The sequence below is a fragment of the Hyphopichia burtonii genome, assembly GCF_001661395.1.
Source record: "Hyphopichia burtonii NRRL Y-1933 unplaced genomic scaffold HYPBUscaffold_6, whole genome shotgun sequence".
Taxonomy (NCBI): domain Eukaryota; kingdom Fungi; phylum Ascomycota; class Pichiomycetes; order Serinales; family Debaryomycetaceae; genus Hyphopichia; species Hyphopichia burtonii.
The window spans coordinates 98701-125358 of NW_017963733.1; the positions used below are offsets into that span (position 1 = coordinate 98701).

The 26658-nt window shown below is 33.8% G+C and overlaps 10 protein-coding genes across 10 annotated transcripts; 5 read left to right on the forward strand and 5 right to left on the reverse strand.

Moving 5' to 3' along the window:
• The first annotated feature begins 271 nt into the window (after positions 1–271).
• RPM2 (ribonuclease P) lies at positions 272–4627 on the forward strand. Its single transcript, XM_020219364.1, has one exon. It carries the CDS (start codon positions 577–579, stop codon positions 4453–4455), a length of 3879 nt encoding a protein of 1292 aa, XP_020074920.1. The 5' UTR covers positions 272–576; the 3' UTR covers positions 4456–4627.
• Positions 4628–4852: 225 nt separating this feature from the next.
• HYPBUDRAFT_112741 (uncharacterized protein) lies at positions 4853–5836 on the forward strand (the record flags this gene model as incomplete). Its single annotated transcript, XM_020218925.1, has 2 exons — positions 4853–5326; positions 5372–5836. The coding sequence occupies 2 exons, from the start codon at positions 4853–4855 to the stop codon at positions 5834–5836; spliced, it is 939 nt and encodes a 312-aa protein (XP_020074921.1).
• Positions 5837–5848: 12 nt separating this feature from the next.
• On the reverse strand, positions 5849–8344 carry MNN15 (putative alpha-1,3-mannosyltransferase; the record flags this gene model as incomplete). Its single annotated transcript, XM_020222579.1, has 3 exons — positions 5849–6251; positions 6282–8278; positions 8311–8344. 3 exons carry the CDS (start codon positions 8342–8344, stop codon positions 5904–5906), a joined length of 2379 nt encoding a protein of 792 aa, XP_020074922.1. The 3' UTR covers positions 5849–5903.
• A 596-nt stretch (positions 8345–8940) lies between these two features.
• Positions 8941–10131, reverse strand: YBN5 (Obg-like ATPase; the record flags this gene model as incomplete). The annotated part of the gene is made up of 1 exon (XM_020222580.1): positions 8941–10131. The coding sequence occupies one exon, from the start codon at positions 10129–10131 to the stop codon at positions 8941–8943; it is 1191 nt and encodes a 396-aa protein (XP_020074923.1).
• Positions 10132–10444: 313 nt separating this feature from the next.
• On the forward strand, positions 10445–10815 carry MRPL37 (mitochondrial 54S ribosomal mL54 domain-containing protein). The gene has a single exon (XM_020221569.1). The coding sequence runs from the start codon at positions 10511–10513 to the stop codon at positions 10757–10759; it is 249 nt and encodes an 82-aa protein (XP_020074924.1). The 5' UTR covers positions 10445–10510; the 3' UTR covers positions 10760–10815.
• A 103-nt stretch (positions 10816–10918) lies between these two features.
• Positions 10919–12682, reverse strand: SAP7 (Sap7p). Its single transcript, XM_020223094.1, has one exon. The coding sequence runs from the start codon at positions 12478–12480 to the stop codon at positions 10990–10992; it is 1491 nt and encodes a 496-aa protein (XP_020074925.1). The 5' UTR covers positions 12481–12682; the 3' UTR covers positions 10919–10989.
• Positions 12683–13275: 593 nt separating this feature from the next.
• On the reverse strand, positions 13276–16025 carry HYPBUDRAFT_126869 (uncharacterized protein). The gene has a single exon (XM_020219365.1). The coding sequence runs from the start codon at positions 15831–15833 to the stop codon at positions 13302–13304; it is 2532 nt and encodes an 843-aa protein (XP_020074926.1). The 5' UTR covers positions 15834–16025; the 3' UTR covers positions 13276–13301.
• Positions 16026–16254: 229 nt separating this feature from the next.
• Positions 16255–17551, forward strand: HYPBUDRAFT_153483 (uncharacterized protein). The gene has a single exon (XM_020221570.1). It carries the CDS (start codon positions 16406–16408, stop codon positions 17270–17272), a length of 867 nt encoding a protein of 288 aa, XP_020074927.1. The 5' UTR covers positions 16255–16405; the 3' UTR covers positions 17273–17551.
• Positions 17552–17621: 70 nt separating this feature from the next.
• On the forward strand, positions 17622–19994 carry HYPBUDRAFT_162678 (OPT superfamily oligopeptide transporter). The gene is made up of 2 exons (XM_020222581.1): positions 17622–17745; positions 17785–19994. The coding sequence occupies exons 1-2, from the start codon at positions 17640–17642 to the stop codon at positions 19968–19970; spliced, it is 2292 nt and encodes a 763-aa protein (XP_020074928.1). The 5' UTR covers positions 17622–17639; the 3' UTR covers positions 19971–19994.
• A 166-nt stretch (positions 19995–20160) lies between these two features.
• Positions 20161–26581, reverse strand: SEC21 (coatomer subunit gamma; the record flags this gene model as incomplete). Its single annotated transcript, XM_020219323.1, has 2 exons — positions 20161–23199; positions 24013–26581. The coding sequence occupies 2 exons, from the start codon at positions 26579–26581 to the stop codon at positions 20282–20284; spliced, it is 5487 nt and encodes a 1828-aa protein (XP_020074929.1). The 3' UTR covers positions 20161–20281.
• Between the last annotated feature and the right edge of the window lie 77 nt (positions 26582–26658).

Genomic DNA, 26658 nt, shown 5'->3' on the forward strand with positions numbered 1-26658 from the left:
ACGTCCGTACACCAAAAAGCTCCCAGTACGAGAAGTGACTCATTCCGAGTCTTCCCGGCGTCTGGATCGGGCCTTCGGGTTTAAGACGCTTCCGCAACGGGAGGACTAGCCGGAAATACACCCATACACCCATACAAACTCACCAATCAGGTTTCCCCGAAAATCCATTATACGGAGAAGCTGCTAACAAATCAAAAAAAGGAGCTTAAAAAAAAAAAAAAGGCTAAAAAAAAAAAAAATAAAACAATTTTTTCATTGTACACAAAAAACCCGTTTTATTCCCATCTCCATCACGGTTTAAATTAAGTGCCCACTCAAATTGTAAGAATTGCCGCTGTAAATTGGATGCTCTTAACTAATACTAGAATAGTTTGCTTTTGATTGGGCTAAAGAACGGGATCCTATTCTGAAATTGACTAAGGGGAATATTGGAGATTTTCTTTTATTTTTGCTATATTTTAAGCTAGCCGCCAGAGCAAAAAAATCTGTTTTAACTGGTAAATCAGAATAACTCGATCTATTCATATTATATGAACTTGGTGTATCACTAGCATGGTCCAGTAATAGAAGTACAAGATGGTGTTTTCAACGTTTATCAAACAGGCAAAATGTGGTGAAAAGATATCATTCTTTCAATCTGCCTATCCATACTTGAACAATCAATCGCTAGTAAATTTTCATTTTAACAATTTTTATACCAAGTATTGGCCAAATGACCCTCACTATACCTCCTCCAACCACAGCCGGTACTTTTTAAGTATTGATTCTGGTCATTACGGGTTATATTATACCATTTTCAGTCATGACGCCGAAAAGAATAAAAAATCGAAAAACAATAACCAACACCAACAACATGAATTAGAGGATCAGCCGGAAGATGTGCTACTAGACGATGCTTCCAAGTTCTTCATTTCAAAAGTCAATAAAGAAATTAACTCTAGTATCAATTTCTTGAAAAATCTTTCAAATGATTTAAGCTTTACATCGTCTGGTATTCAACCTACTTTATGTCCAAAACGGTTCTTTTCTACTAGCACTCGTCATCAAAAGGATGCTTCTGCCACTGCTGAAATCCCCCAATCCAATATTCAAGAACAGCTGGAAGAAATTGAAGAAATTGAACTTTCAAACCCCGAACCTAGCTTTGAATCTCAGTTCTTAACTACTCAAGTCAATCAAATCATTAATATCTATAATAATAGTAAATCATCAAGTGATTTAAATATCATTTATCCTTTGTATCAATCTTTGAAAAGAAATGATTTGCCTTGTTCGTCAATCGACGTTTATAATATCATTTTGGCTTCAATCAATGAACGTTCTTTGGATAACGATGACTCATCTATTCAAGCTATTGAATCTCGTCTCACAAATTTGCTTACTGTTTATCAAGATATTTTAATTTCAGCTAATTCTAATGCTCCATTGAAACCAAATAATGCCACTTTCTCAATTGTTCTTCAAGGAATTTTCAAAGGTAGTCTCGATTGTATTAAGTTAACCCATTTTAAGAAAATTCCTCAAGTTAACTATAATGAAATGTTTGTTCAAGGTCAAGAATTTTGTCAAATTGGTATTGATTTATTAATGTCAATTTCAAAAATTGACCAATTAGATTTACATATCATTTTACCAAGTTTGATTTCAATTCTCAATGTTCATCCAAACTTATTAACTCCAGATTTGTTAAAGAAAATTTTACCTTTAGTTTTCAATATCAATAATGATGGTCAATACTATGTCGGTTTAATTAACTTATCTCAATACTTATCTCAATATCTTAATTATTCTAATGATGAGGTCTATTCTTTCATTCAAACTGTCTATTCATCTTACAAAAATAATGCTCAAATTTTACCTGACTTAAATGAGTATGAATTCCAAATATATTCAGTCGTCATCAATTCTTTGATGAAATCTCATAATAAATCACTTGCAGTCAGCTTCCTTGATGATATTTTAATTGATTATAAAAATTCAATCAATGCCACTGCTGGATCTTTAGAACAAAAGCCTTCCAGAACTTTATTGAAAAAAGATGTCAGTACTTTGATTTCAGTGTTTTTAGAATCAATCATTATTCCAGGTGATATTGAATCTTGTGAGAAATCTTTTAACTTAATGAATAAATTTAATAACATTGCATACCTTCCTGAATTGACTGTTGAATATTATAATGAATTAATCAATAACATGATTAATAATTATAACATTCGCAGTCATGAATTGATTAAGGTTCATCAAAATGAAACTGACGAATTTACTAAATTGAATCAAATCCAGAAATTAACAAAGTTACAATCAACCCAGTATCAAAATATTTGGAAATTATATGATCATTTGGCAATCCGTAAAGATTATCAAGATTATTCAAATCATGAAAATTTAACCTCGATCTTCTTAAATAATAAGAAAATTCAATGTCGTGACTTCTTAATTAGCTTATCAATTGACATTGGCGATCATGAAAGAGTTTTCCAGATTATTAAAGAAATCTTATTGAAGAGTCATTTGATTTATGATATTCAAATCTTGAAAAAAATTTGTTCTTACCTTTATCAAGGTAGTTTATCCAATAAAAATGATTACTATTATTCATTAATGTGGAACTTAATTGAATCCCAATCTAGCCATTATTCTCATGAATCAAATTATTTGAATTCTTTCATCTCTGAAATGAGTCATTTTCTTGTTGGTAATGAATCTCATGCTAATATAATTCTCGATTCTTTAATGGTTGCCAAAGGGTTTGCAGCCTTTAAATTGGATTCTAATAATATTTATGGCTTAATGTTGATCATGCGTCATTTAATGACTATTGGTGATCAGTTAGAAATTCAAGATTTGAATAAAATAATTCAGTATCAATCCCTCTTAATCAATGAATTCGAAGATAGCGAAAATCATTATTTAGAGGTTAACGATGATGTGAAGTTGTTTAAGCAACAATTAAACACAAGTTTTGTTAAGCTTATCGATTTAGCTAAAGCGTCACCAAGCTTCAAGTTCACTAACGATATTATTGAAGCATGTCGCAACTTTGATGATATATCTATTAATCAAGATGTATCAACTAAGGTCATTGATGCGGACTACAATTTAAATTTGAGTCATTTTTTACAACTCAATTATAATGCCGGTGTTGATAAATTCATTGATTTATTCAAAAAAGGATACAAGTTTAATGAATCTACATGGCTAATGATTATTAACCAAGATTTTTTGATGAAATATTTAATGAAAAATCACGATATTAAAATAGAATCCTTCGTTTCAAGAATTTTAGCACTGAACTTCACAAATGATGAAGTTAAGTCTCAATTAATTGCTAATATTATCAATTATAATTTGGATAAATTGAATATTCATATTTTGAAGTTTATAATTAATGAATCGAATATTGATTTACTTAAAAATTCTCAAATTTTAGCTGATTTATCTAAGTGTTCATCAACTTCTACCAATAAGTATTTCAATTCTTTGATGGTTGACAACTTCAGCACATTAATTAAATCGAATCCAAACAAAGAGTGGGTATCATATTTTTTCACTGGTTTGATTAGTAAACGCCAATTTGAATCACTTTATTCGTTATATCAAAGCAATTCATCGATTATAAATTCAAATACTAATTTGAAATCCAAGCCAGACCTTTCAATCTCAAATGCAATTTGCACCTGTTTATTAGAATTAGAAAAATTTGATGAGTTTACAGTGTACTTTAAATCACTCACTGAATTAAGTAATAAACAAAATTTGAAAATTTCTGATTCAAATGAATTGGTTCATCTGTTATTAAATTACTACATTGCAAAAGGTGATTTTGAAATCGCTTTGAAAAAATTTGCACCTCTTATCGATAAATTTGCTCTGGTTAATCAATCTTATAGATTTGCTGAGTTCATGTACTCTTTAAAGAATGCAAACTATAAACCAATTGAAATGAAACGTTCCACATTACCAGAAGTTGCCAATTTTCTCATTACTGGAAAGTCAACAGAGAAGATTTTGGAAAATTTCAAACATGATGAATCTTACTTCAAGTCCAAAGAAGAATTGATAAACTTGAACATGGCTCATTTTGCCAATGCTGCTCAATTATCCCATAAGTTAAATTTGAATACTGGTCCTTTGAATAAAACTTTTCAAAATTACCTCAAGTTCTTGAAATCAATTAATCATAGAACTTTGACTACCGCCAATCTTATTAGTATCATCAAGGTTTTGACGGTCATGAAAGCTAATGATTGGTTAAACATCTTGATTCATAAATTTATTAATCTTGATTACGGATTTTCAAAACTAATCAACTTTTTCTTCCTTGAAATAGAAGTCAAATCTCCGGAAGATCAAATACGCATCTTAAAACAATTCCAAAATGCTTTTGCTAGCTTAAATGACTCTAGCAATTTGAATTTTATCAAAGATTTCATCACCCACAATAACCTCAACTAACGTTGAACCATTATTTATTTTTCACTTCCCTCTATTGCACAATGTTGTATTCTATAACGTGTATTTAAACTGAAATCGTACAACTTGTGGTTTTCTTCAGTTTTCAATTTTTTTTTTTCACTCTAGAACTATATTCTCCTCAGGGGCACGAGGACCAATTTTTAATTCACGGCTTTCTATATTATGATAATAATGACGTTATTTTTATTTATAAATATTTATGATTGTAATTCGTAGACATGTTGATCCGAGATCGAGCGATCCGTCGGTTTCTGCTCGGTGTTTATTCCGGTTTTAGTGGGGAATATCAGCCACACTGTTTAGAGTTATAAAAGAAAAAGACTTTCTACTTGAATATTTCAATTCTTATCCATTTACAACACCAATTGATATTAATATGTCCAAGGCCCACACCACTGCTGTCAAGTCATTCAATTTGAATCACTCCACCTATGATAAATATCGTTTATCATTCTCCAAGGAATTGACCAAAAAATTTTTGGTTGACTTGAAATTAGCTTCGGAGTCGGAGTATCATACCGACAAGAAGATCTTGGAGCTTGCTGCTGGTACCGGTAAGTTCACTCGTAACTTAGTTGAATTCGGCTGGGGTGAAAATCTTGTTGCCGTTGATCCTTCTTCTGGGATGTTAACTACTTTGAAGAAAAATTTCCCTTCGATCAAAACTTATGAAGGATCTTCCTACGAGTTGCCTTTACCAGACTCGAGTTTCGATTCTGTGGTTATAGCCCAAGGGTGGCACTGGTTCAGTGACCGAGCTTCTTTGAAAGAACTTTACCGAGTCTTAAAACCAAATGGAACCCTCGGTATGATTTGGAATTTTGATGTTGCAAGAAAAGAAAGTCTTGTTGTGAGAGATTCTGTCTTGCCTGAATTTACTTTCTTATTGGATAAGGATACGTTATCCCCAGAGCTATTGCAAAAAGGAAAGGAATTGGCCGCTTCGTTACCCAACTCACAAGAAAAACCTTACCTTTTATCGCATGCCATTCTGGGTGATACTTGGGCTGCAAAAACGGGTGATCTTGCTTATGGATACGATGTCAATGTTCCTCAATACCGTCATGGTAATTGGAGAAATGTACTTAGCGAACACAATGATTACTTTACTAGTATTGAAAAAGAAACTTTCTTATTACATGATGCTGCCATCAAAAGAGAAGACATCTATCTGTATTGGGAAACCAGATCATACATAACTGCTTTATCTCAAAACGAAAAGGACAAGTTGAAGGTCAAGCTTAACGAAGCTTTAGATAAATATGTTACCGATGATGATAAGGTTCTAATCAATGGTGAAGAATATCTTCATAGAATTATCGGTGCTCATGCTATTACTTTAACTTCCAAAAAACAATAAACTAATCTAATTGCGTAATATTCTTTATATATACAAATTATTTCATAGAAGTAATATATACTTATACTTAACCGTTTTGTTTTCTATTTTCTTTTAATTCTTCTACTATATCTGTATCCCCTAAGCCAGCATTATCTAGTAGAAGATTTACATCAATATGTTGAAGAGTAGACTTACCGGGAACGTTTTGTAAATGATCGTCAAAAGTATCGCTAGTTTCGTCACCTTCATTAACTTTGAAGTTAGATATTTTATCTATCGGTGATTTGGATTCCTCTGCGTTTGGTATACTCGTCTCTTGTGCAATATTTTGAGATCCTTCAATTTGCTTTGATTTAGTTTCTTGTTGTTCTTTTTTCATGGCTTCTTCGTTCTTTTTAGCTTCTTCCTTTTTCCTAGCATCTTCCTTCTCTTTCTTTAATTGGTTTTTTGATTTTGGAACAACCCTACTATTACCAGTGACCCAAATTTTACCTAAAAAATCATACTTTTCTTTGAGATCATCTGAAAAGCTGAAAAGCTTTCCTTCATGTTCAATTACGGATCTTTCTAACTCATAGCCTTCTGGTAGTACATATTGATCAACTTCATCGTAAGCACAATAGTAATAATTGCTACAAATAGGACTTTTAACCCAACCCTTTTGAGGATTCATCTGTTTTAATTGTCTTGAATCATCTTCTGCCACTTTTATTTGATCAATATCTTCTTTCCTTTTTTTCCAACTGTTTATAAACTCTCTTTCTTTTGTATCATCAGGAGGACTTCCCAAACCTCTTATAGGAGGTGTTGCGGGTGGTATTAAAGCATTCCTTATACGTAAAGGATTTTGGTAAATAGCTTGTAAATCATTATTTACAAAGGTAGAAAAGGGGAAATGCAAACGATCTTTAAAATAACCATTTTTTTTGCAAAAGCTGAACCCCGAGTTGATCCATAATAAGTCACCCTTTGAGCTTACATGCCCTGGGTGACTTGAGCATACTTCATTTGTTTTAGAGTCAGGATAATATTTATTATCGTTGGAAATTGTTGCTTCTCCAACACTTGCAGCATGATATTTGTTGAATTCATAATTTTCGTCACCGGCCATAGATAAGCCCAACCAATACATTTCTTTATCACCCCAAATTGAAGATTTAACTGGATCAGTCCATACGATCAAAGGTAAAGTCATCAAGATACCCATAAAATGTTCGACTTTATTAATTGCCACAATACCAGCTTCTTGAAAATGTCTCCAACCTCGCATATAAGGATTATTTAAAGTTTTTTCAGTAATTTGTTTTATACCAAAAATTTGATCGAGGTTTTGCAAAGGGTTACCATGCCCAAGCGGCATTAATTTAGTGAAGAAATTTGTTTCGATGAAATCATTAGTATCCCTTAAGGTACGGTCTTTGAAGAAAAGAGCTGAGCTTTTCATGTATTCTTCTAGTTGGAAGAAATCATCTGGATTAACCAAGGGGACAGCATCAGCATCCAATAACAAGACATCCTTAAAAGTGGTGAATAAAAGAGCCAAAACTTTATTTGTATAACCACTAAAATAGAATTTATGGCTTCTTGAAATTGTTGGAGATAAATTAATAAACCAAATATCTTGTTTTGGGAAAGTAGAGCCCAATTTTTCAGCAGTTTTAATCAAATTTAGTTCAGGTAAGACTAAATTAACGTCAGGGGACATTTCCAAACCTAGCAATTGCTCTATATCAGCTTGGGCAGCGGCTTTCATATATTCTTTACTACGTTGATTCAAGTCACCTCTATAGATAATCTGGATTGGTAATTTATTATTCAAAGCCCGGAGCACTCTGATTAGTTTAATAATGTCTTTAGTAAATCTTGTAGAGGCGGATATTGCGATACCTTTACCACTTGAGTTTTCTTTCAAGAATTGAAGTAGGTTATGCTGATTTTCACGATAAGAGACTGTTTCACCTTCGAATAGGTTATTTTCATTGAATAGAGGGAGTTGATCTCCATATAAGTCGAGGTTATACTTTTGATTTTCAAATGTTGGTAATTTATCACTCAAGTAATAAAACAATGTCTTAGTATATTGATCAAACCATTTTTGATTATTACCAAACTTTAGAATATCATTATTCAAATTATTTGGATGATTTTTGATAAAACATTGCCCATAGATCCGCATTAAAGTGATTGTATCAGCCATTTTCTGGCCGGCAATTTTAGTTTGTTGACATCTAGCTAAGAAATCATTATTAATCGTTATGTTATCATTTTTAGTAATGATTTGAATTTCTTCATTTTTTTTACGTTCTTTCAATAAGTCTCTGGTACGATCTTTAAAGAAATTTGCCTTTTTCACCACCCCCTTATCATAAAATTGATCAGTATCTTGCAATAATTCAAATTTATAATCTGGATACGAATCATGAACAAACTGAAAGAAAGAATCACATTTGAAGGGTAAATCTTTACCAAAAGTTGGATCATAATCTTTATACTTGCCCGTTTTCTTAAGATGCTTGATATAATCATCATAAAGACCACATTTATAACCGGAATGATGTAGCGACTCCTTCATATCCATATCATGTTTTTCGAAAGATTCCAAAGTGAAACTTTGTTGAAAAGCATAGAGTTTTTCCCAAAGTTTAACATCAGTCAAGTAATGCTGAAACCATACTATGAAAAAAATGAATAGAAAGCTAGTTGTTATCAATAACAATGATCTCCGTAAAGTTAACCGAAACATCAGATACCAAGCAATATAGCTAGTCAGTGAAAAGACTCCTGGATACTAATTTCCTCCAAATTTCCAATTATAACAACAAGCCAAAGCCCATAGTATCGACTGCCAGTTCAGATATATATATATATACCAATTCAATGAAAAAAATTATCGCCAATTCCCTACTCCAAATCAAGCATCAAGAAGAAGAACAAGGCTCAGTTGATTTAATTCAAAGGTCGCAGCCTTTCAAATTTTCAACGTCAAAACATTTTGTCAGTTCGCACGTGGACATAACACTAAAAATTGCAGCCAAAAGAAGAGCATACTACGAATTAATAAGAAAGACATCATCATAATCCATAAAGAAAAGTGTATGTATTATATAGCTATATAAGAGGGCTTAACGGGCTTTACCGTCGGCAGCTTTGACATATAAGATATCACCATCTTCAACAAAATAATCTTTACCCTTTTGCAATAATTTACCGGCAGATTTAACTGAATTTTCATCACCTAATTCGATCAAATCGTTATATTTAATGACTTGGGCCAAAATGAAAGTTTTTTCTAAATCAGTGTGGATGGTACCGGCAGCTTGAGGAGCAGTGTAGAATCTTCTAATGGTCCATTCTCTAACTTCATCGGGACCACCGGTGAAAAAGGAGATTAAATCTAATTTGGATCTCATTGCGGTAATGATTTTAGGTAAAGCAGAAGCAGCACCGATTTCTTTGGTGTAAGCATCTCTTTCTTCATCAGAAGCCATATTGGCTAATTTTTCTTCTAAACAAACAGAAATTGGAACAATTAAATCACCAGGAGAAAATTTATCAACCCATTCTTTAATTTTCAATAAATGCTTATTCTTCTTTCTGACGTAATCTCTTTCACTCAAGTTGATTAAATAAATACAAGGTTTGGCAGTTAATAAGAACATTGAGTTAATGGTTTCAACTTCTTTTTGAGTCCATTTTTGATTAGCAATACGTCCACCATCTTCTAATAATTGAATGATTCTTTTAATTAATTCGACTTCTTCTTTGGCCTTTTTAACTTCTAAGGATTGACCACCTCTTTTAACAAGCTTTTCAACCCCTTCCAAATGTTTGGTAGCAAATTCAATATCTTTTAATCTTAATTCATCATGGATAATTTCTAAATCAGCAGCTGGGTTAACTTCATCATTAATATGAATAATATCACTATCTTCAAAACATCTAACAACTTGGAAAATTGAATCAACTGCTCTGATATTAGCTAAGAAATTATTACCCAAACCTTCTCCTGAATGAGCACCTTTGGTTAAACCAGCAATATCATATAAAGTCATATATGCTGGAACTTCACTCTTTGGTTTATATAATTGACATAATTTGTCAAATCTTTCTGATGGAACAATAACCCTGGCTTCTTCTGGTTCAATGGTAGCAAATGGATAATTAGCTGGATTCCCTAATGGGCATCTGGTAATAGCTTGGAAAAAAGTCGATTTACCAACATTGGCTAACCCGACAATACCAGATTTTAAATTGTTACCTGGTCTACCTAATAAAATTGGTTTTTCAACAACACCTTTCTTCTTTGGAGCCATTTTTTCTATACGTTTATACTGTATCAAAGAAAAGAAACCTTCTTCTGTTAAATCGCTATACTTTCAGTTCTTTAAAAAAAAATTTTCGGCATCTTTTTTGGAACTGCGCACACGACCTTGGGCTTTTTTCTTTTGCTTTCGTTGAGATGTCGCGCGCGACATTTTTTGGTCCCCCGGCGACATGGTCGTGCGGGTAACCAAAAGGACCGAACTAAACAAATTAAAAAAAAATCGATTGAAAAATTTGAGTTTATTACCAAGCTTTAGACACTTTGAAGGGCTATAAAGACGGGACGACGAGATGTTTAGAGGTATCAGAGCGTGTTCTGTGCGTGCCAATTTGGTCGGGGCCAGAAACTTCTCCACCGGGGGCAGATTAATGAATGAAAGTCTCGGAAAATCAACATGCAAAGCTGGTACGATACTTAATCTTAAGATTAGAAAAGCAGGAGATGAACCAGTGGCGTTAGAAGATTCAGAATACCCTGAGTGGCTATGGGACAGTCTTAATAAAGAGAAGATGGATGAAGATTTCAAAAAAGTTGATTTTATGAGATGGAGGAAAAGACAAATAGGAAAGCAAAACGCTTCCAGAATTAAGAATAATAATTTCTTATCCCAAGTATGATTAGTTTCTTGTATATATTTAGGCCCAAGGGGGTCAATAGCATGTTTTATATTCGATCATTACTGTAGATACTACAAGTGGATAATACGATACAAGTGAAGAGTTTTAAGATCTAGAAAATAATATAACTGAAAAATTTGACTAAAGAGTAAAATTCGGGAAAGAATCAAAAAGTAATTAGCGTATAACTAAATTATATAGCAATTAGTTGTATTAGCTAACGAAAAAGATTATTGAATAGCTTCAATATCTTCGGAATCAGAATGTTTGATTTGAGCAATTTGAATTTTAGCATCATCCAAATTGAAAACAGTGTAAGCACTTCTCAAGAAGTTGTCACCCAAGATGATTTGATCATTTGGAACAATACCCAACATACAAACCTTCTTACCGGTTTTTGAATCGGTACCAGCATCGATAATGGCATCACTGGTTGAAACAGCAATTTCTTTTTCATTATTGAATAAGAAATTGATCGAGTTACCTGGTTGTCTTAAAGTACAGCTAACAATGTAACCACCATAAGAGTTGTCATATTTGGCACCTGGTTGTAAGTTGTCGATAATCTTATCAACGACTTTTTGACTTAAGAAACTTAAAGTAGTACCAGAGTCTAAAATGGCATCTTTACCAACATCAATTGCTTCAAGAGAGCTTGAGGATTCAGCTTTTGAAGATGATTCAGAGGATTTAGATGGGTTGGTAACAGAAGAAGCAAGCGAAGAAACACCATTGAGTAATCCACTGATTGGAGATCCGGAAGATGAAGAGCTTGAAGGAGATTGACTATTTGAGTCTGAGCCAGTGTTAGCAGTTTCGTTTGAAGTGATGTTAACACTAACAGAGGTTAATGGAATTTGTAAATATAATAATTCATCATTTGATTTAGAAATGTCAATAGATGATAATTCACCTTCATATTTAGCATGATCAATACCACCAAATAAAATAGTACCTTTTTCGGATTCTGAACCAGTTAAGTATAAAGAGTAAGCAATTTTATTAATGTAACCTTGTTGTTTCATTTGAATTGGTAAATTGTCATATTCACCTTTACTACTTTCGGCAGTCTTATAAGAAATACCAAAAACACTAGTATCACTATCTGAGTTATCAGCAACTGCAAAGTTAGCACCGTTCAAAGTGAAATCATCATTCAAGGTAATATCATCTTGACCCCAAACACCAGAGGCATAAGTATTATCCATATAGTTAATCGAAAAATCAGAACTATTAGATTGGAAAGTCGAAGATGCAGTTTCATTATAAGTACCATATTTATCACAATCAATATTACCTCCATTAGAATTACAGTGAGGATTCTTAGCTGACATAACCCATAAATCTGAAGATCCGGTATCAACTAAGACTTTAACTTCATCTTTATTTGAACCAATTTTCAAACTTGAAACATAAAAGGATTTTTCATTTGATAATCCGACGGTTTGAGTTTTATTACCACCTTCATCATCTCTTGGAAGTAATGAGTTAATAGTATCGGTTAAACCTTTTAAAGCTGAACCGAAATCAAGACCTTTCAAAACATTGAAATCTAATCTAACGTATCCAGAGGATGATCCTGACCCCTGTAATCCGTTGAAAGACGATGAAACTTGAGATGCTGCTTCAGAAACAATATCATTTGGAACTGGGGATCCAAATGCTGGAGCAGAATTAATAGCTAATGCCGACACCAAAGAATAGATAAAACGAGTGTACATGGTGGGAAGTTTTTCAAATGAGTGGAATGAGTGTCGATACTGGATTCGAAAAAATACTCTACTGTATCACCTACAACAGCAATCCTTTCACTTATATACCTTGTTGCTTCTAATGATGAAAAATCGATTATATCATTGTTTTAGTTGGATTCTTGGCCCATACAGGTTGACCGTGTAAGAATTCTCATGTTTTTTTGTTCATAACTCTAGTCAAATAGTAAATAAAACACCATTTTGCCTTTTGGCTCGAGCTTAAAAAAACAATAGTACTTCACGAATAATTATGAACACCAACCAGCTCTCATAAAGGGGCAACCGTCTTCTGTTATGATGTCGTCTCAATTCAACTAATTATAACATAAATGAACCCTTTTCGTCCTTCGTTATGGCTTGGTATTTCGCTTCATGCACTATTGCTCTTCCAACCTTAAGCACCGATTTCCTCCTGATTCGCTAGATGTTTGTTTATCCTTTTTTCAGGTGCAACTGAGCTTGACTTTCTCGAAGCATTTTGTTTATCCATTTTTGTACACCGACATTTTTATTTTTTTGTTTGTCATTTTGCTGGTCTTCTATTTTTTGTTGTTTTCAATTTTGTACTCCACTTATTTTTTTTTTTTCATTTTGCTTTTTTACCCCCGGATCTTATGGACAACACCCCTGTCATCGGTACCTGTGTTACCTGGATCTGCGTCAGCAGGACCAGCTGCAAATATATCGATTGGGATCGTATTTGCAATCGTAAAGCAGCCCCTGTTTTAACTACAGATATATTTAGAATTAATTATTAGTATTGATGGTCCTATATATACAACTACGAATTACCAAGGATTTACTTCAAACTCATTATCCCATTCTTTATGCGCCAATGAGCTGGGTAATTGAACCGTTTTGAACAATTCATCACCTTTGAAGCCATCCAGTTTTACTGGTGTATCATCATTATTAGCTTCGATTTTTTCAACTTCTTCATTGTCTTCTTCTTCTTCATAATCATAAGTATCGTTAACATTATTTTCTCTATTCTTTTGTTTAATGTCATCAATATCATCCATGATATTAACTGGTAATGAAGGTTGATATTTTTTAGCTCTCATTACTCTTAAACCTCCTAACCCACTACCATAATTATTAATTAATTCGGTTAAATTTGGTAATGCAACTCCAAATACAAAATTTGGATTTAAATAAATGTAAACTTCTTTCAGTAAGAAATTTGATTGTGTCATATAATGCAAATTTTTATGTTGATTTTGAATTTGTTTTTCTCCCTGTTCATTCATTAATCTCTTAACTAGATTAACTAATGCTTTAGGTAATTTGTCTTCATCAACTTCATATTTATATAATTTATTCATGATTTTGAATAATTGATAATAATTCAACAGTTCGAATGAATTAATCGTATTGATTAAACTTTCCTCATCATTTAAAGCAGACATACATTGCAACCATTGTAATAATTCAATAGTTGGAGTTAATTGACTTTTCCCAACGTGATATAGTGAGTTATAGTAGAAACTTAAAGAATGAGGGTTTTTCAGATCATTGGTTATATCCAACAAATTTTTTAAGTGAAATGTTTGTTCACCAGTTAAACGATCTAAACCTCCAATATAATCAGGTTTAAATATTTTATAGTTATGAGACCTTAACCAATCTTCTAAAGTTGATACGTTAAGTCGAATTTGTATGGCCTTGACCCTGGAACAGTATTTGGAGTTGGCAATTAACCTATTGAAAATCATTGCATTTATATAATAGAAGACTTGTGAAAATGTTTGTAAGCGGAATAATGTATCAACTTGATGTAATTTTAAAACATAATCCAAGGCACCTAATACTTGGATATATCTTAAAGGAGAAGGTTTCATTAATTCAACTTGGCTTGGTGGATATAACATATTGAAAATATCGTCATAAGTATTTGGATGAGATTTCTTACTCTTGAATAAGTTCCAATCTTTTGCATATAAAACATTTGATACATCAACTAAACTGGTAAAGTTTAATAAACAATCGTCAATCAATAAGTTTAATCTAGAATTAATTGAAAATGATAATGTTGCAATCAACGATTGAACTAAGTTAATCAACTCTTGTAAAAATTGAGGATATTTTATATATATATCATTTTTGCAAAAATAAAAATGTAAAAATTGTATAACAGATAACCAATAACTCAATAAGACTATATCACCAGCCCCACCAGCGGCAGCTTGAGCAGTCGAAGTATCTCCACTACTGACAGTATCTGATGCGGTGTTCATTGCCATATTGAAAACTCCCGATTTTGTATTAGTCACTGATCTCAATCTGGTGACAAAGCAATCAAACAAAAAAGTTGTTAATTCGTCACTATTTACTTTTATATGGGAATATCTTAACAATTGGAAAATTATGGAAGCCGGAATCTTAGTATCATGTTGAGAATGAATGATATTAGTACGAAGATTGAAAATATAATCTAATAAAGCAGGAATATCCGAGTCAGTAAATTTAATGTATTGTTCGGGTAAAAGTTTATCGTATTCAAAGTTAGGAGTTTGTCTTAATATATGATCAGTTGATAATATTTGTTCTTCGTCGTAATAGTTATCTTCATTATCGGAGTCATCTTCTGGTAATAACCCACTTTTAGCTGATATGCTTTGTAATTTGATTTGGTTTGAAAGATGATTCATTTCATCATCCTCGGTACTATTAGTGATATTGTTTGAATAGAAAGAGTCATCGTTATCAATTGGTGAAGAGGCCCGACCTAATAAATTATGAGATTTGAAAAATTCATAAATTTCTTGATTTTCTGGTAATACCATACTTATGGCATTCTTTTTAGGCTCATCTTCATTAGGGGCCAAATAAGGATCAGCCTGGTGGTCAAGTAGGATCTTGACGATATCTATTTGATTAAAGTAAATTGCCCACATTAAAGGGGTATAATTTTTAATCAAGGTATCATGCTGATCAGGGTCAGCATTGTGATTATCCAAAAGAGATTCGACGATAGCTTCCTGGTCAAAAGCGATAGCATAAATTAACGGAGTCAAACCTGCCAGATCAGTCGGATATAATTTGTTAATCAAGTCTGAATTTGATCTCAAAGCGGATTCCAAAGTAACCAAATCTCCATCACAAGCAGCCATTAGCAATTCTACCAAGCTCTTATCAGGAATAGCTGATGAAGAATCAATTGACAGTTCTAATACAACTTGTAAACCCTTTTTAGCAGTTAATATTTGGGAAAACAACGGGTCGGAGTAATTCAAAATATGGGAAGCTGACTTGGCTATATCGATGTTCGAACCGCCAATAAGGCCTGACGCTTGCAGCAAACCACCCCAAGCATCCATTTTCTGTACTGATTTTGCTAATTAAACAACTTACTAATGTAGATACCAGCTAGCTCAATATCTGATTTCGTCTTAGCCTCTTTGTTTTACCGCCGTCGTCTCTTGCAAAGAAAAATACAAAACACCGGTACCTCCGAAAAAAACTAAAGATCCGTACCCTTTAGAAAAACACCGGTACATCCCCGATTTGGGACAAGCACGTCTTTGGGTGATTGCACTACTTTTATTTACGAGCAAAAAACCGGTACATACTTGGTGTACCGGCCTTTTTCCGTTTCAACCCCTTTTGGCAGCCTGCGTATAAAGAACACCATCGCTCGTCTGGGAACAAAACGAGAGAATTTCTGATGATTTTTACGGGAGTATTTTGGAATATGATAAAAATAATAATTTTTTTGTAAAAAGCCAGCTTGGAAAGCAGTTTGTTTATAGAATAAGGGGTTTCCGAGAGATTATAGAGGAAAACTAGGCTGGAGCATATCAATTTATTTGAAATTGTACTTTTTTATTGTGGGATTTTCTTAAGTTGAGTAAAAAAAAAAAAATTAATTCCACTGCTATTCCGTAATACTATGGTGGTTTCCAGAGCATATCGTAGGATTATATTCCTAGTTATAGTTTTATTCACTATATGTGGATTAATAATAGCATCCCGTAAACCAAATCAGCTGAAGTCGCTTGAATTTTTGGATTCGGTAACTCATTTGTCATTACATAGTAACAATGATCAACAAAATCATCCAAGTGATCGAGGTAAACATCAGCAGGATAGTAAACAAGAGGATAAACAAAAGCCACACCAGCTCGATCCATGTACGGTGTTCAATCCAATCAATCATGGATTTATCGATTTGAGAAGTTTATCTTCTCAAGGAAATGAAGGCAGGGCATTACCATGGACTTCTAAAGGATACGAAACGGGGTATAATTATACTTTGGGTATATGTTCATCTCCTTTTAAACAAAATCATGATAAACTCCATGAATTGAAAGACGACCTCAATTCTCTGGAAGTTGGGGGTTATTATATCGATCCTAAAACCAATCAATACGTTTCCATTGGTCAATATAATGAAAACCCAGTTTTCAAAGGAAGAAAATTAACCCTCACCTATGAAAATGGTTCCTATTGTGATAATCTTGTTGACTCAACAACTGGTAAAAAATTGAAGAAATCAACAATATTAACCTTTACTTGTGATCGTGAAATGTCAGCAAAAGCTCACATTCTGTACATTGGCTCAGTTAATAACTGTAACTACGTTTTTGAAGTTAGGTCCCATCATGCATGTCCAACTGCTGCTAAAGCTGATAATTTAGCTGCTGTTTGGATCTTCTTACTCATATTAGTGGCTGCTTTGGCAGTTTATTTCTCCGGTGGCTTACTATACAAACAAATGAAAAGCGCTAGATTAACTCAATCTCCCAGCAAATACTAATGTGTTTTCTCTTCTCTTCTGTATTATACTATATTACTGCATTATATTATTGTATAGGACCTGGTCAAAAAACTAAATGTAAGTCTATTGTGTACTAAATAATATGTCAATGCCAAATAAAAAATCACTTGGCTGAGTGAACCCTGTTTGCCGTTCCGACATGCAAGCTTATATGAACAATGGTGGCATCAATTAACTTCTTCTTTATTAGTGAATTAATGCCGATGGAATTTGTTATCTGAAAAATAACTTCGGTTGCGAATAATGCTTATCTGCCACAGTTTTTCTCCTTCTTTCATCTACTAATATATAGATCTTAAATTTCTCCAATCTTGTCGTGATGTAAAAGTTTCATTGATCTGTTAACATGTCGGGTGCTCATTCACAGTCGAGTGGTTCATCTGACCCTCAAGAATTTCATATAACGACAACCATAACCCATAGAAATGGTTCAGATGTTGAAAAATCAAAGGGTACTGAAGTAATCAGTGAAATAATCGAAATACACGAAGATGAAACTCACGACTATATCGAAGGTGATCCTTCGTTAATGACAAATTCTCCTTATCCAGAAGTCAGAGCTGCTGTTTCAACGGAAATCGACCCTGATATTAACTTGTTTCATTGGAGAGCTTTTCTTCTCACCACTATCTTGGTGATTCTTTTTGCTGGGGTTAATCAGTTTTTTTCTCTCCGTTATCCATCTTTAACCATTAGTTACGTGGTTGGTTTGATCATTGTGTATCCAGTCGGTAAAGCTTTAGAAAAATTACCAGATATCCGGTTCAAGTATGCCCCGTTTTTTAACTTGAATCCAGGTCCATTTTCAACCCAAGAGCATTCTTTGATTGTCATTGTTTTATCAGTAACATCCTCCAGTGCTTATGCGATGAATATCTTGTTGGCTCAGGCAGAATTCTATAAACAGGATCTTTCTCCAGGTTATCAAATTTTGTTAGTATTATCTTCTCAGTTGCTTGGACTTGGGGCCTCTTACAATACTAGACGTTGGATAGTTGAAGATCATCATATGACTTGGCCACAAAATTTGGTAACGGCAACTGTTTTGACCACTATTCGAAACTCAAAATTGGCTGAAAATATTCATATTCCGAACTTTAATATCTCGAGGTACCGCTTGTTTCTCTACTTAATGATCTTCTCCTTTGTCTTTTATTTCATTCCAGGGTTTTTGTTTCAAGCAACCTCATTATTCAATTGGATTTGTTGGATCAATAAAGATAACATTGTGGTCAATCAAATCTTCGGTACTTCAAGTGGATTGGGAATATTCCCAATTACTCTCGATTGGACTATGATCACTCAGGCTTTGAGCATATCTCCCCTTGCTACTCCATTTTTCGCCACAGCCAACATTTATGCTTCCGTATTCATTTTTTTCATTATTGTCTTGCCTTGTCTTTATTATACTAATGTTTTTTACGCAAAATATCTCCCAATGATTAGTACAACATCATTTGATAACAAACAGCAAACTTTCAATGTTACCAGGCTATTGAAAGGGGATAGGATTGACGTGAAGGAATATAAAGAGTATTCTCCTCTTTTCCTTCCATATTCTTACCTTTTATCCTATGCTTTAAATTTTGCAGCAATCTCTGCTGTTTTCGTCCATACCGCTTTATACAATGGTAAATCTATTTGGGGCCGTCTTAAAAATCCAACCCATGGGGGTGAAGATATTCATGTTCGCTTATATAAGAAACATTTTAAGCAAATTCCATGGTGGTGGGCTGTTCTTATATTCTTAATCTCCTTAGGGTTGGCTTTTGCAACCGTTTCTGGCTATTCGAAAGAATCAAAGACTTCACCTAGTGCAGTAGTACTTCTGGTTGCTGTAAGTTTGGTGTTTTTCATTCCTCAGGGTGTTTTAGAAGGTATCACTAATCAACATGTGGGTTTGAATGTTCTTAGTGAATTAATTGCCGGTTATGTATATACTGCAAATCCTTTCGCCAACATGATTGTTAAATTGTACCTTTTTATTACTATGCGATTTGGTTTAGATATCTCTCGTGATCAAAAATTGGCAGTTTACATGAAAGTCCCTCCCAGAACCTTATTTTTTTATCAAATATTCTTTATTGTTTTAGCGGCTTTGGTTAATGTTGGTGTTCAAATATGGATGCTTCATAATGTCAATGATATTTGCGTTGCTGGTACAGAATTTTCTTGCCCTGGTGGTAAAACAATCTTTTATGCTAGTATCACCTTTTCTCTAGTTCAAGAGTTATTCAGCATTGGTAAAAGGTATAACGTTATTTTATGGTTCTTTTTAATCGGCGCTATTCTTCCTATCATTTCATACCTTTTGAAGAAGAAATATCCAAGATCTTGGGTAAGATATATCAATTTTGCAATCTTTTTCACTGGCTCAGGAAATATTCCTCCTTCAACTGTTTTCAATTATACTTTGTTTTTCTTAACCGGTTTTTTTTTCAACTATGTATTGAAAAAGTACAAACCTAATTTCCATTTGAAGTATAACTACGTTATTTCTGCTGCTTTTGATTGTGGTGTTGCTATTAGTGCAGTTGTCATCTTCTTGTGTATTACTTACCCTGGTGGTAAACTCGACTGGTGGGGGAATAACGTTCAAAAGAATACTAAGGATTTTGAAGCTGCACCATTCTATACTTTGAAGTCAGGCGAGACCTTTGGTCCTAAAACTTGGTAGTTTTCATTTTGCTACCTAATGCCTTTATTCCTTTCATAAATCTATAGTTTACATTTTAAAAAGTTTACATCTTTTAATATAATAATTTTATTGAAAGTTTTATAGAAATGTATCATATAAGTACTAATTGACACTTGAGGGAAGTAAAGGAGAAGGAAATACTAAACAAAATTCGAAATAAAAATAACAAGGGAAGTTGAGCAAATATACATATGAGGTCCTGTTGAACCTTTTTTACTTTTTTTGAATTTCTTCTTTTTTTTGTTTCTATTCTATTGGTAAATAAAACACAGGTTCTTGTAAGAGCAGCTCTAGTTAGCGCCACTAATGATGACACTTGAGATACCTTCAGTTTCTGATTTAGCTTGTAATTTGGCAACAACCTTTCCACCAGTGAAAGCCAATCTAACTAAAACACCAACTTTACCACCCCATAAATCTTTACCTAATAATTTTAAAACATGACTGGTGGCATCACTTGGAACATAATCAGATCCATCTAATGGTAAGGAATTTAAATTCTTAGTCAATTTAGTGACTGCATTTTCTAATGATTTGACACCAGAAATAGTGACAACACTACTTTCTTCAAACTCTAATTGATCAAAGATAGCAGTAAAGTTGGAGTTATATAATGGTATGATAAAATCACCTGGGGTGATTTCCAAATCTTCAATTTGGTATTCATCAGACCAACCTTCATCACTTGGATCAACGTTACCATCTTCATCGATAATTTCCTTATTGGTGTAAGATAAGGTATTACCGAAAGCAGCTAATAATTCTTCGTCCCCAATAGTTGGGGTGGAGAAAGATACATAAACGGTACCTGTTTGGCTTGGTCTCAATTCAGTCAATGGAATAATGAAATCTTCTTGATACAATTCATTATCTGATTGTGCAATCACTGATACGTCTTGTAAAAGTAAGTGACTTAAAGTATTAGTGATGTCGAATTGTAAAACCAATTTATTACTTTCAATGAAAGAGTGTTTGACAACAGTAACAACGAATTCATTTTCTTTATCAGTAAGGTAAATAGGAGTTGACGTAGATTTAGATAATTTACCGTAATCTGCGAATTCTGGGACAGTTGATAATTCTTGAGCATATTGTTGTTGTTTTAATAAATCATTAGCATTATCGTTGCTAGATTTCTTAGCATCACCATCAGTTTTGTTACCTTTGGAAGATTCGGCTTCATTAGAGGTAGTAGCAGCAGCTTCTAATTTTTGAATCTTTTGGTTATATTCTAAGGATTTTAATTCATCGTTTGAAATAACTGGAACTTCGTTTATGTCAAATTTAACCGAAAAGTTGGCTTCATCATTCAAGTAATGAGTTAATTTGTTTTCCAAAGCAGACAAATCAAATTTGGATTCAGTGACAACCAATTTTTTAGCTTCTTTATCGATTAATTTTAGTGATAAAGCAGTACGGTCTCGGACTTCATCATCAACATCATTCAAACATCTACTTAAAAGAATCTTGACATTCTTAGAAACTTCGCCACCGCAAACAACAGCAAACTTAGCTAATGAAATAACTGCTGATGATCTCACAATAGAGTTTTCCAAGACCAATCTATTATAAATATGTCTGATATAATAAGAAGGATTTGTAGTAGTAGGACCTTCATCTCCCAATAAATGTAGGATACGTACTGATAATTCAGTGAATTCACAATCTTCAATAAACTCACATAAATTCATCAAAATCAATTGTTTGGCACTCTCATCTGGTAAAAATTTGATTAGATCGAATAAAGCGTCAACAATACTAGATTTTAATTGTAAAGATCCATCATCTCTCAATAAATCGGTCAAGAATGAAACCAATTTCTTATGTTTGGATGGAAACTTCAATGCCAAGTTTTCAATAGCTTCGATAATGACAATCTTGAAATCTTCTGTTATTTCATCCATCAAAGAAGTCATTTTAGCGATTAATCTATCGACATTTTCACCACCACTACTTGATTCAACAGTACCAGCACCCATAGTTTTCAATAAGGTAGTTATAGCCAAAGTTGAAATAGACCTATTTGAATCATTAATTAAATTTTCTAATTCAAGATTAACAACGATGATTTTTTCTGGGTGTTTTATGGAAATCTTATTAATCAATCTGATAGCAGCAAACCTAGTTGCAGTTCTTGGAACTCCCAAAAGTTGTTGTAATGTGGTTATAATATTCATGAATTCATCATCTCTGATTAAATGTTGTAATCCAATCAAAGTTTTACAAGCTTCTAATTCAACCATATCAGATTTATGTTTTAAGAAACCAGCCAAGATAGGATATAAGTGAGAAATCAATGATTCATCATCGTCCAAAATTTTATTGATATATCTTATTAATTGGATTATAGATAAGGAATTTTTCAAAGAAGAACCCTCTGATAATGAAGTGATCAATTTCATCAAGGCCATCTTATCGTGATTTCTTAAATGATATAACAAACCTAAAGCATGGTATTGATACATATAGGAAGTTGAAGGTAAATTGGTTGTGAAAGTTCCGTAATATTCGTGTAATTGAAATTGATTTGAAGGGAACTGTTTATAAGATTGAATAGTTTCCAAAGTTTCATTGGTGAATCTCTTAACAACATCCTTGGCAATTGGTAATAAGTTATACGATGAGATCAATGCTGCAGAAGAAACAATCGGGTTCTTATCAACAAGACAGTTTTTAAACAATCTTTCCGATGCAGAAACGGTTGTTGGATCTAAAACTTTCGATAAAGTTCTAATGGCATTTGGCTTATAAATCAAATCACCGCTTTGAATATCCTTCATGATCGATGAGGTAACCATTAAGATATCTTGAGAAGTAGCTGATAACTCTTTAATTGCCAAATAAACCAATTGTCTAAGGGACAGGTCTTTATGTTGAAATAACTTGGAAATCGAAAAAAACAAGGTGGTGGATTCTTGTGATGGGAACTCTTCCCCATGGTAAATCAATCTCAACAACTTAGCCAACAATTGACGGCATTTTTTAGCATTCACTGGGGATGCATTGAACTGTTGTAAGCATTCTTGGAATACAGACATCTTATCTGGTAAACCAGAGGATGAGTATGCATCCAGCTTCTTGTACGTTGAGGTAGACATTTTGATGAACGTGCCACTTATCAAATCAGCCTGGAATACGAATTGATCAATCAACAACTGATTCAAATGGTTAGCTTCGACCTCGTTGTTGATGAAATTTGACTTTGGATCTGACGTGTTGATTTTCCCGCTCACTTTTTTTCTCCCAATTTTTCATTTTTTTGATTATGTAATCATCAATTTTTAAAAAAAAAAAGTCTCAAAAATTTTTCAGTTTATACGTTTTGAAGCTAAAGGTTGACAGAGATTACTTCTTAAAACCAACTAGGACCAATGTTTGCTATAACGTCTATTTTAAGAAGGTCGCTCATGGCACCAGCAGCTGCTGTGAGAAGCAGCTTGGTCATGAATACTCCTAGAATCACAGCACCAACTCTTACTTCTGCATCTGCTCTTGTCAATCCAATCAGAACCTTTAAAGTCAGAACTTCGGTAAAGAAACTTTGCAAAGACTGTTATATTGTCAGAAGAAAAGGCAGAGTTTACGTTTACTGTAAATCTGACCACAAGCATAAGCAAAGACAGGGTTAAAGAGCATGGTTGGTGTGCTCGGGTTCAGCCACTTTGGTCCATATTTAATCATCTCAATTGACCTCGTTGTGTTCTTTGAATTTGAGGCTGTTGATGTATAATACTACACGTTCACTTTCATCTTGTAAATAGTATATTATCTAGTTGAATTTAAATCTAATTTCGTTTAGAGATTTTTGTAGGTGAAACAAACGAAAAAAAAAAAAAAAAAAAAAAAAATGGGTCCTTCTAGTTACTCTAACCAAGCACCTCCTGATATCGACGAGGAATTGATTAGAAAAACCTTGAATCTTTTCGTACAGTAACACCAGAACAAACAAAACGAAAAAAAAAAAAAAAAAAAAAAAGAATGGAAAAGGAAGATTTAGGTTATGATGAATACTATTCCATACCACGTAACTGCTGTTGTTGCTGCTGTTGTTTTTGCTGAGCAGCTGCTTGAGCCGCCAACTTTCTGGTGGTGGGTTGTTGAGTTCTGGCATTAGCATGGGTCACCGAAGTTTGCCCAGGATTTCTTGACTCCATAGCTTGGTTTTGCAACTGTTGTGATTCCCTTTGGTGCTGGGGTTGGTGGGTTTGCTGCTGATTTTCATACCGTTGTTGACCACGCTGTTGATTGGCTAATCTCAAAGAATTACTTGATGCGGAGCTTTCGAGTAAAGCATCGTTCCAGAGATTATCAATGGTTTTTGAAACCTCATGCTTTCGTTCTTGATAATAGGGAGAGAACTCCTTGAATGAGTTATTATTGGTCAGACCCCCGTGAAGTGATATACTAGATAATGAAGCAGCAGCAGATTTTTTCTGGTTCCTCTTGGGTGGGTCAATCCCTTTGGTATTCGATAATATCTCATCAACTCTATTTAAAGTTTCAGCAACCGGATTTAAATGTCTTCGAACGTTGAGATATTCTCTATTCAACCTTTCAAATTCCGTCCTAGATTGGATAGGGTTTTGGTATCTATTTTGAGCCATTAAAAACATCCCACTTATATTGTTCATACTCGCATTAGGCTCTACACTTGCCGTAGTAGGGGTGGCTGGTGTTCCAATATGACTCAGTGGACCGTTCAATCCTGCCGATCCTGGAGTAGGATAATCCCTCACATTTGTGGAGCTATTATACTGACTAATCATCAACTTGTTTAAAGAGACATTAGACAATGTTGACTGGCGGAAATGGTCTTGGCTCGGTACATCCATCAAAGAATTTTCCCTTTGAAGCCATAACCTTTGTTGTGTTCTGGTATTATGAGAAGAATCTGACCCTGATCCACTGTGGAAATGGTTACTATTAGAATCAATATTTGTATTATTATTATTATTATTTTTCAAGAAATCAGCAAAATTGTTAGTACCATTATTAAACTGAGTTTTTTTAGACGAAACATATTGAGAATTTGTTCTCTGTAAATTATTGAAAATCGTTTGATTTGGTTGGTATGAATTAGCAGGGGCAGCGTTTCTGCTTGTGATGATCGGTTCCGCAATATTATTATTTGAGTTGTTAATTGGGTTGGCCTTGAAAGAAATTCCGCTAACTGATTCTGAATTACCCGAGCCCAATGGTTCTCGAGGGGCTTGTCTAGGTACTGGAATGGACCCATTGTTAAAGGTCCCAGTATAAACTTGACCTGGGGCACTAGCTTTGGGGTCGATCTTTTTGGTTAAACCGGTGGATTGAGAAAGAAGTAACGAACCTCCATATAAATTGCTTGAAACTAGATCATCACTCGAGCTTTGAGCAGACAAAGGGATTTGAGAATTGCTCTTACTCTCATTGGTAGGTGCAGCATTTGTATTCTGAGAACCAGATGGATTCTGGGATTTATTGTTGGCTTGAATTTCTTCACCTGCACCCTTAATTTGCGATGCAGTGATTACTGCGGTGTCACTCTGGGTATGGTTAGCCATGTCACGGAAATACAGAACCGAGCCTCTTTGATCTTGTTCTTGATGTTGATAATTTTGATTTGTATCGGATAAATTTGGCTCCAGATGTATGTGGCCGCTCGCTATATTCAGTTTATCAATTCCGTTTGGAAAATCTTTACTTTGTTTAAGATTCTGTAACTGATTTAACTGTTGCTGAGTGAAGTTGGCTGATGCTGCTTTTTGTTTAATGGCACGAGCTTCATCTTCTGAATCCTCACTAAGATCTTCCTCGAATTCTTCATCTTTAATATCGTCATTTAATCTCAAAATGGCTTTACCTTTTCGGCCGCTTGTTTTCAATCCACTTAGTTGAACATTGTGACTCAAGGCTAGGTTCTTCAATGAGGTATTGGATTTATTGGACTTTATTGATTGGTTCAGCATAGTTTTGGTCAAAGGTCTTAATGCATTTTTAGATGACGGATTAGAAGTAGTTCTAGTCAAAGGTTGTAGTGCTGTTAGTTTGGTCAATGACCGATTGTTTCTCTTCAATGCAGTGTTTCTATGCGATGATTTTATGAGGCCATCAGTTGATTTGGATCTGTTCAAATTAGGTCTATTAGACATGGCCGGATTGGGAATCGAAGGTTTATGATTATTTATTTGGAGTTTGTTATGAGAAGATGAACGACTGTGACCTTTCAATTTGGTATGTGAATGACCGGACTTCTTCAATTGTTGGCTTGAATGCAGACGAAGGTTTCCGCTATTTGATTTGGCCAAGTTAGTTGGCGGTAACCCATCAGACGGATATTCATCACGTTGCAGTGATCCATGATTCATACATGCATCATCCAGAGCAGATCTTTGAAAATGCATCACTTCTTCTTTTAGATTTCTATCATCCTCTGACTCCTTGGGTCTTGAGTCATCATATGAAGGTACGGCCTTATTGGAGTTTTGCCTTTCGTTTCCGTCTGATCTATCTAAAGAGTCTGTAGTATTCTTTGGAGGGTTCCCGTTGGGCACATTGGAATCTTCAACATGGGCTGTATATGGCTTTCTTTCTACTGAGTGAGAAGGCATATCAATCATACACACACACACACGATAATATTAAGATAAGGATATAGGAATGAATACTATGATTCCGATTATTGTAC

What these genes read in the sequence shown, in the direction of transcription:
- HYPBUDRAFT_162678 (XM_020222581.1), top strand. Translation starts at nt 17,640, where the DNA reads ATGTCGGGTGCTCATTCACAGTCGAGTGGTTCATCTGACCCTCAAGAA. An exon ending in AGATGTTGAAAAATCAAAGG is followed by an intron (nt 17,746 to 17,784) that starts GTACTGAAGTAA and finishes AAATACACGAAG; the next exon opens with ATGAAACTCACGACTATATC.
- RPM2 (XM_020219364.1), top strand. Translation starts at nt 577, where the DNA reads ATGGTGTTTTCAACGTTTATCAAACAGGCAAAATGTGGTGAAAAGATA.
- HYPBUDRAFT_126869 (XM_020219365.1), bottom strand. Translation starts at nt 15,833, where the DNA reads ATGGATGCTTGGGGTGGTTTGCTGCAAGCGTCAGGCCTTATTGGCGGT.
- MRPL37 (XM_020221569.1), top strand. Translation starts at nt 10,511, where the DNA reads ATGAATGAAAGTCTCGGAAAATCAACATGCAAAGCTGGTACGATACTT.
- SAP7 (XM_020223094.1), bottom strand. Translation starts at nt 12,480, where the DNA reads ATGTACACTCGTTTTATCTATTCTTTGGTGTCGGCATTAGCTATTAAT.
- HYPBUDRAFT_153483 (XM_020221570.1), top strand. Translation starts at nt 16,406, where the DNA reads ATGGTGGTTTCCAGAGCATATCGTAGGATTATATTCCTAGTTATAGTT.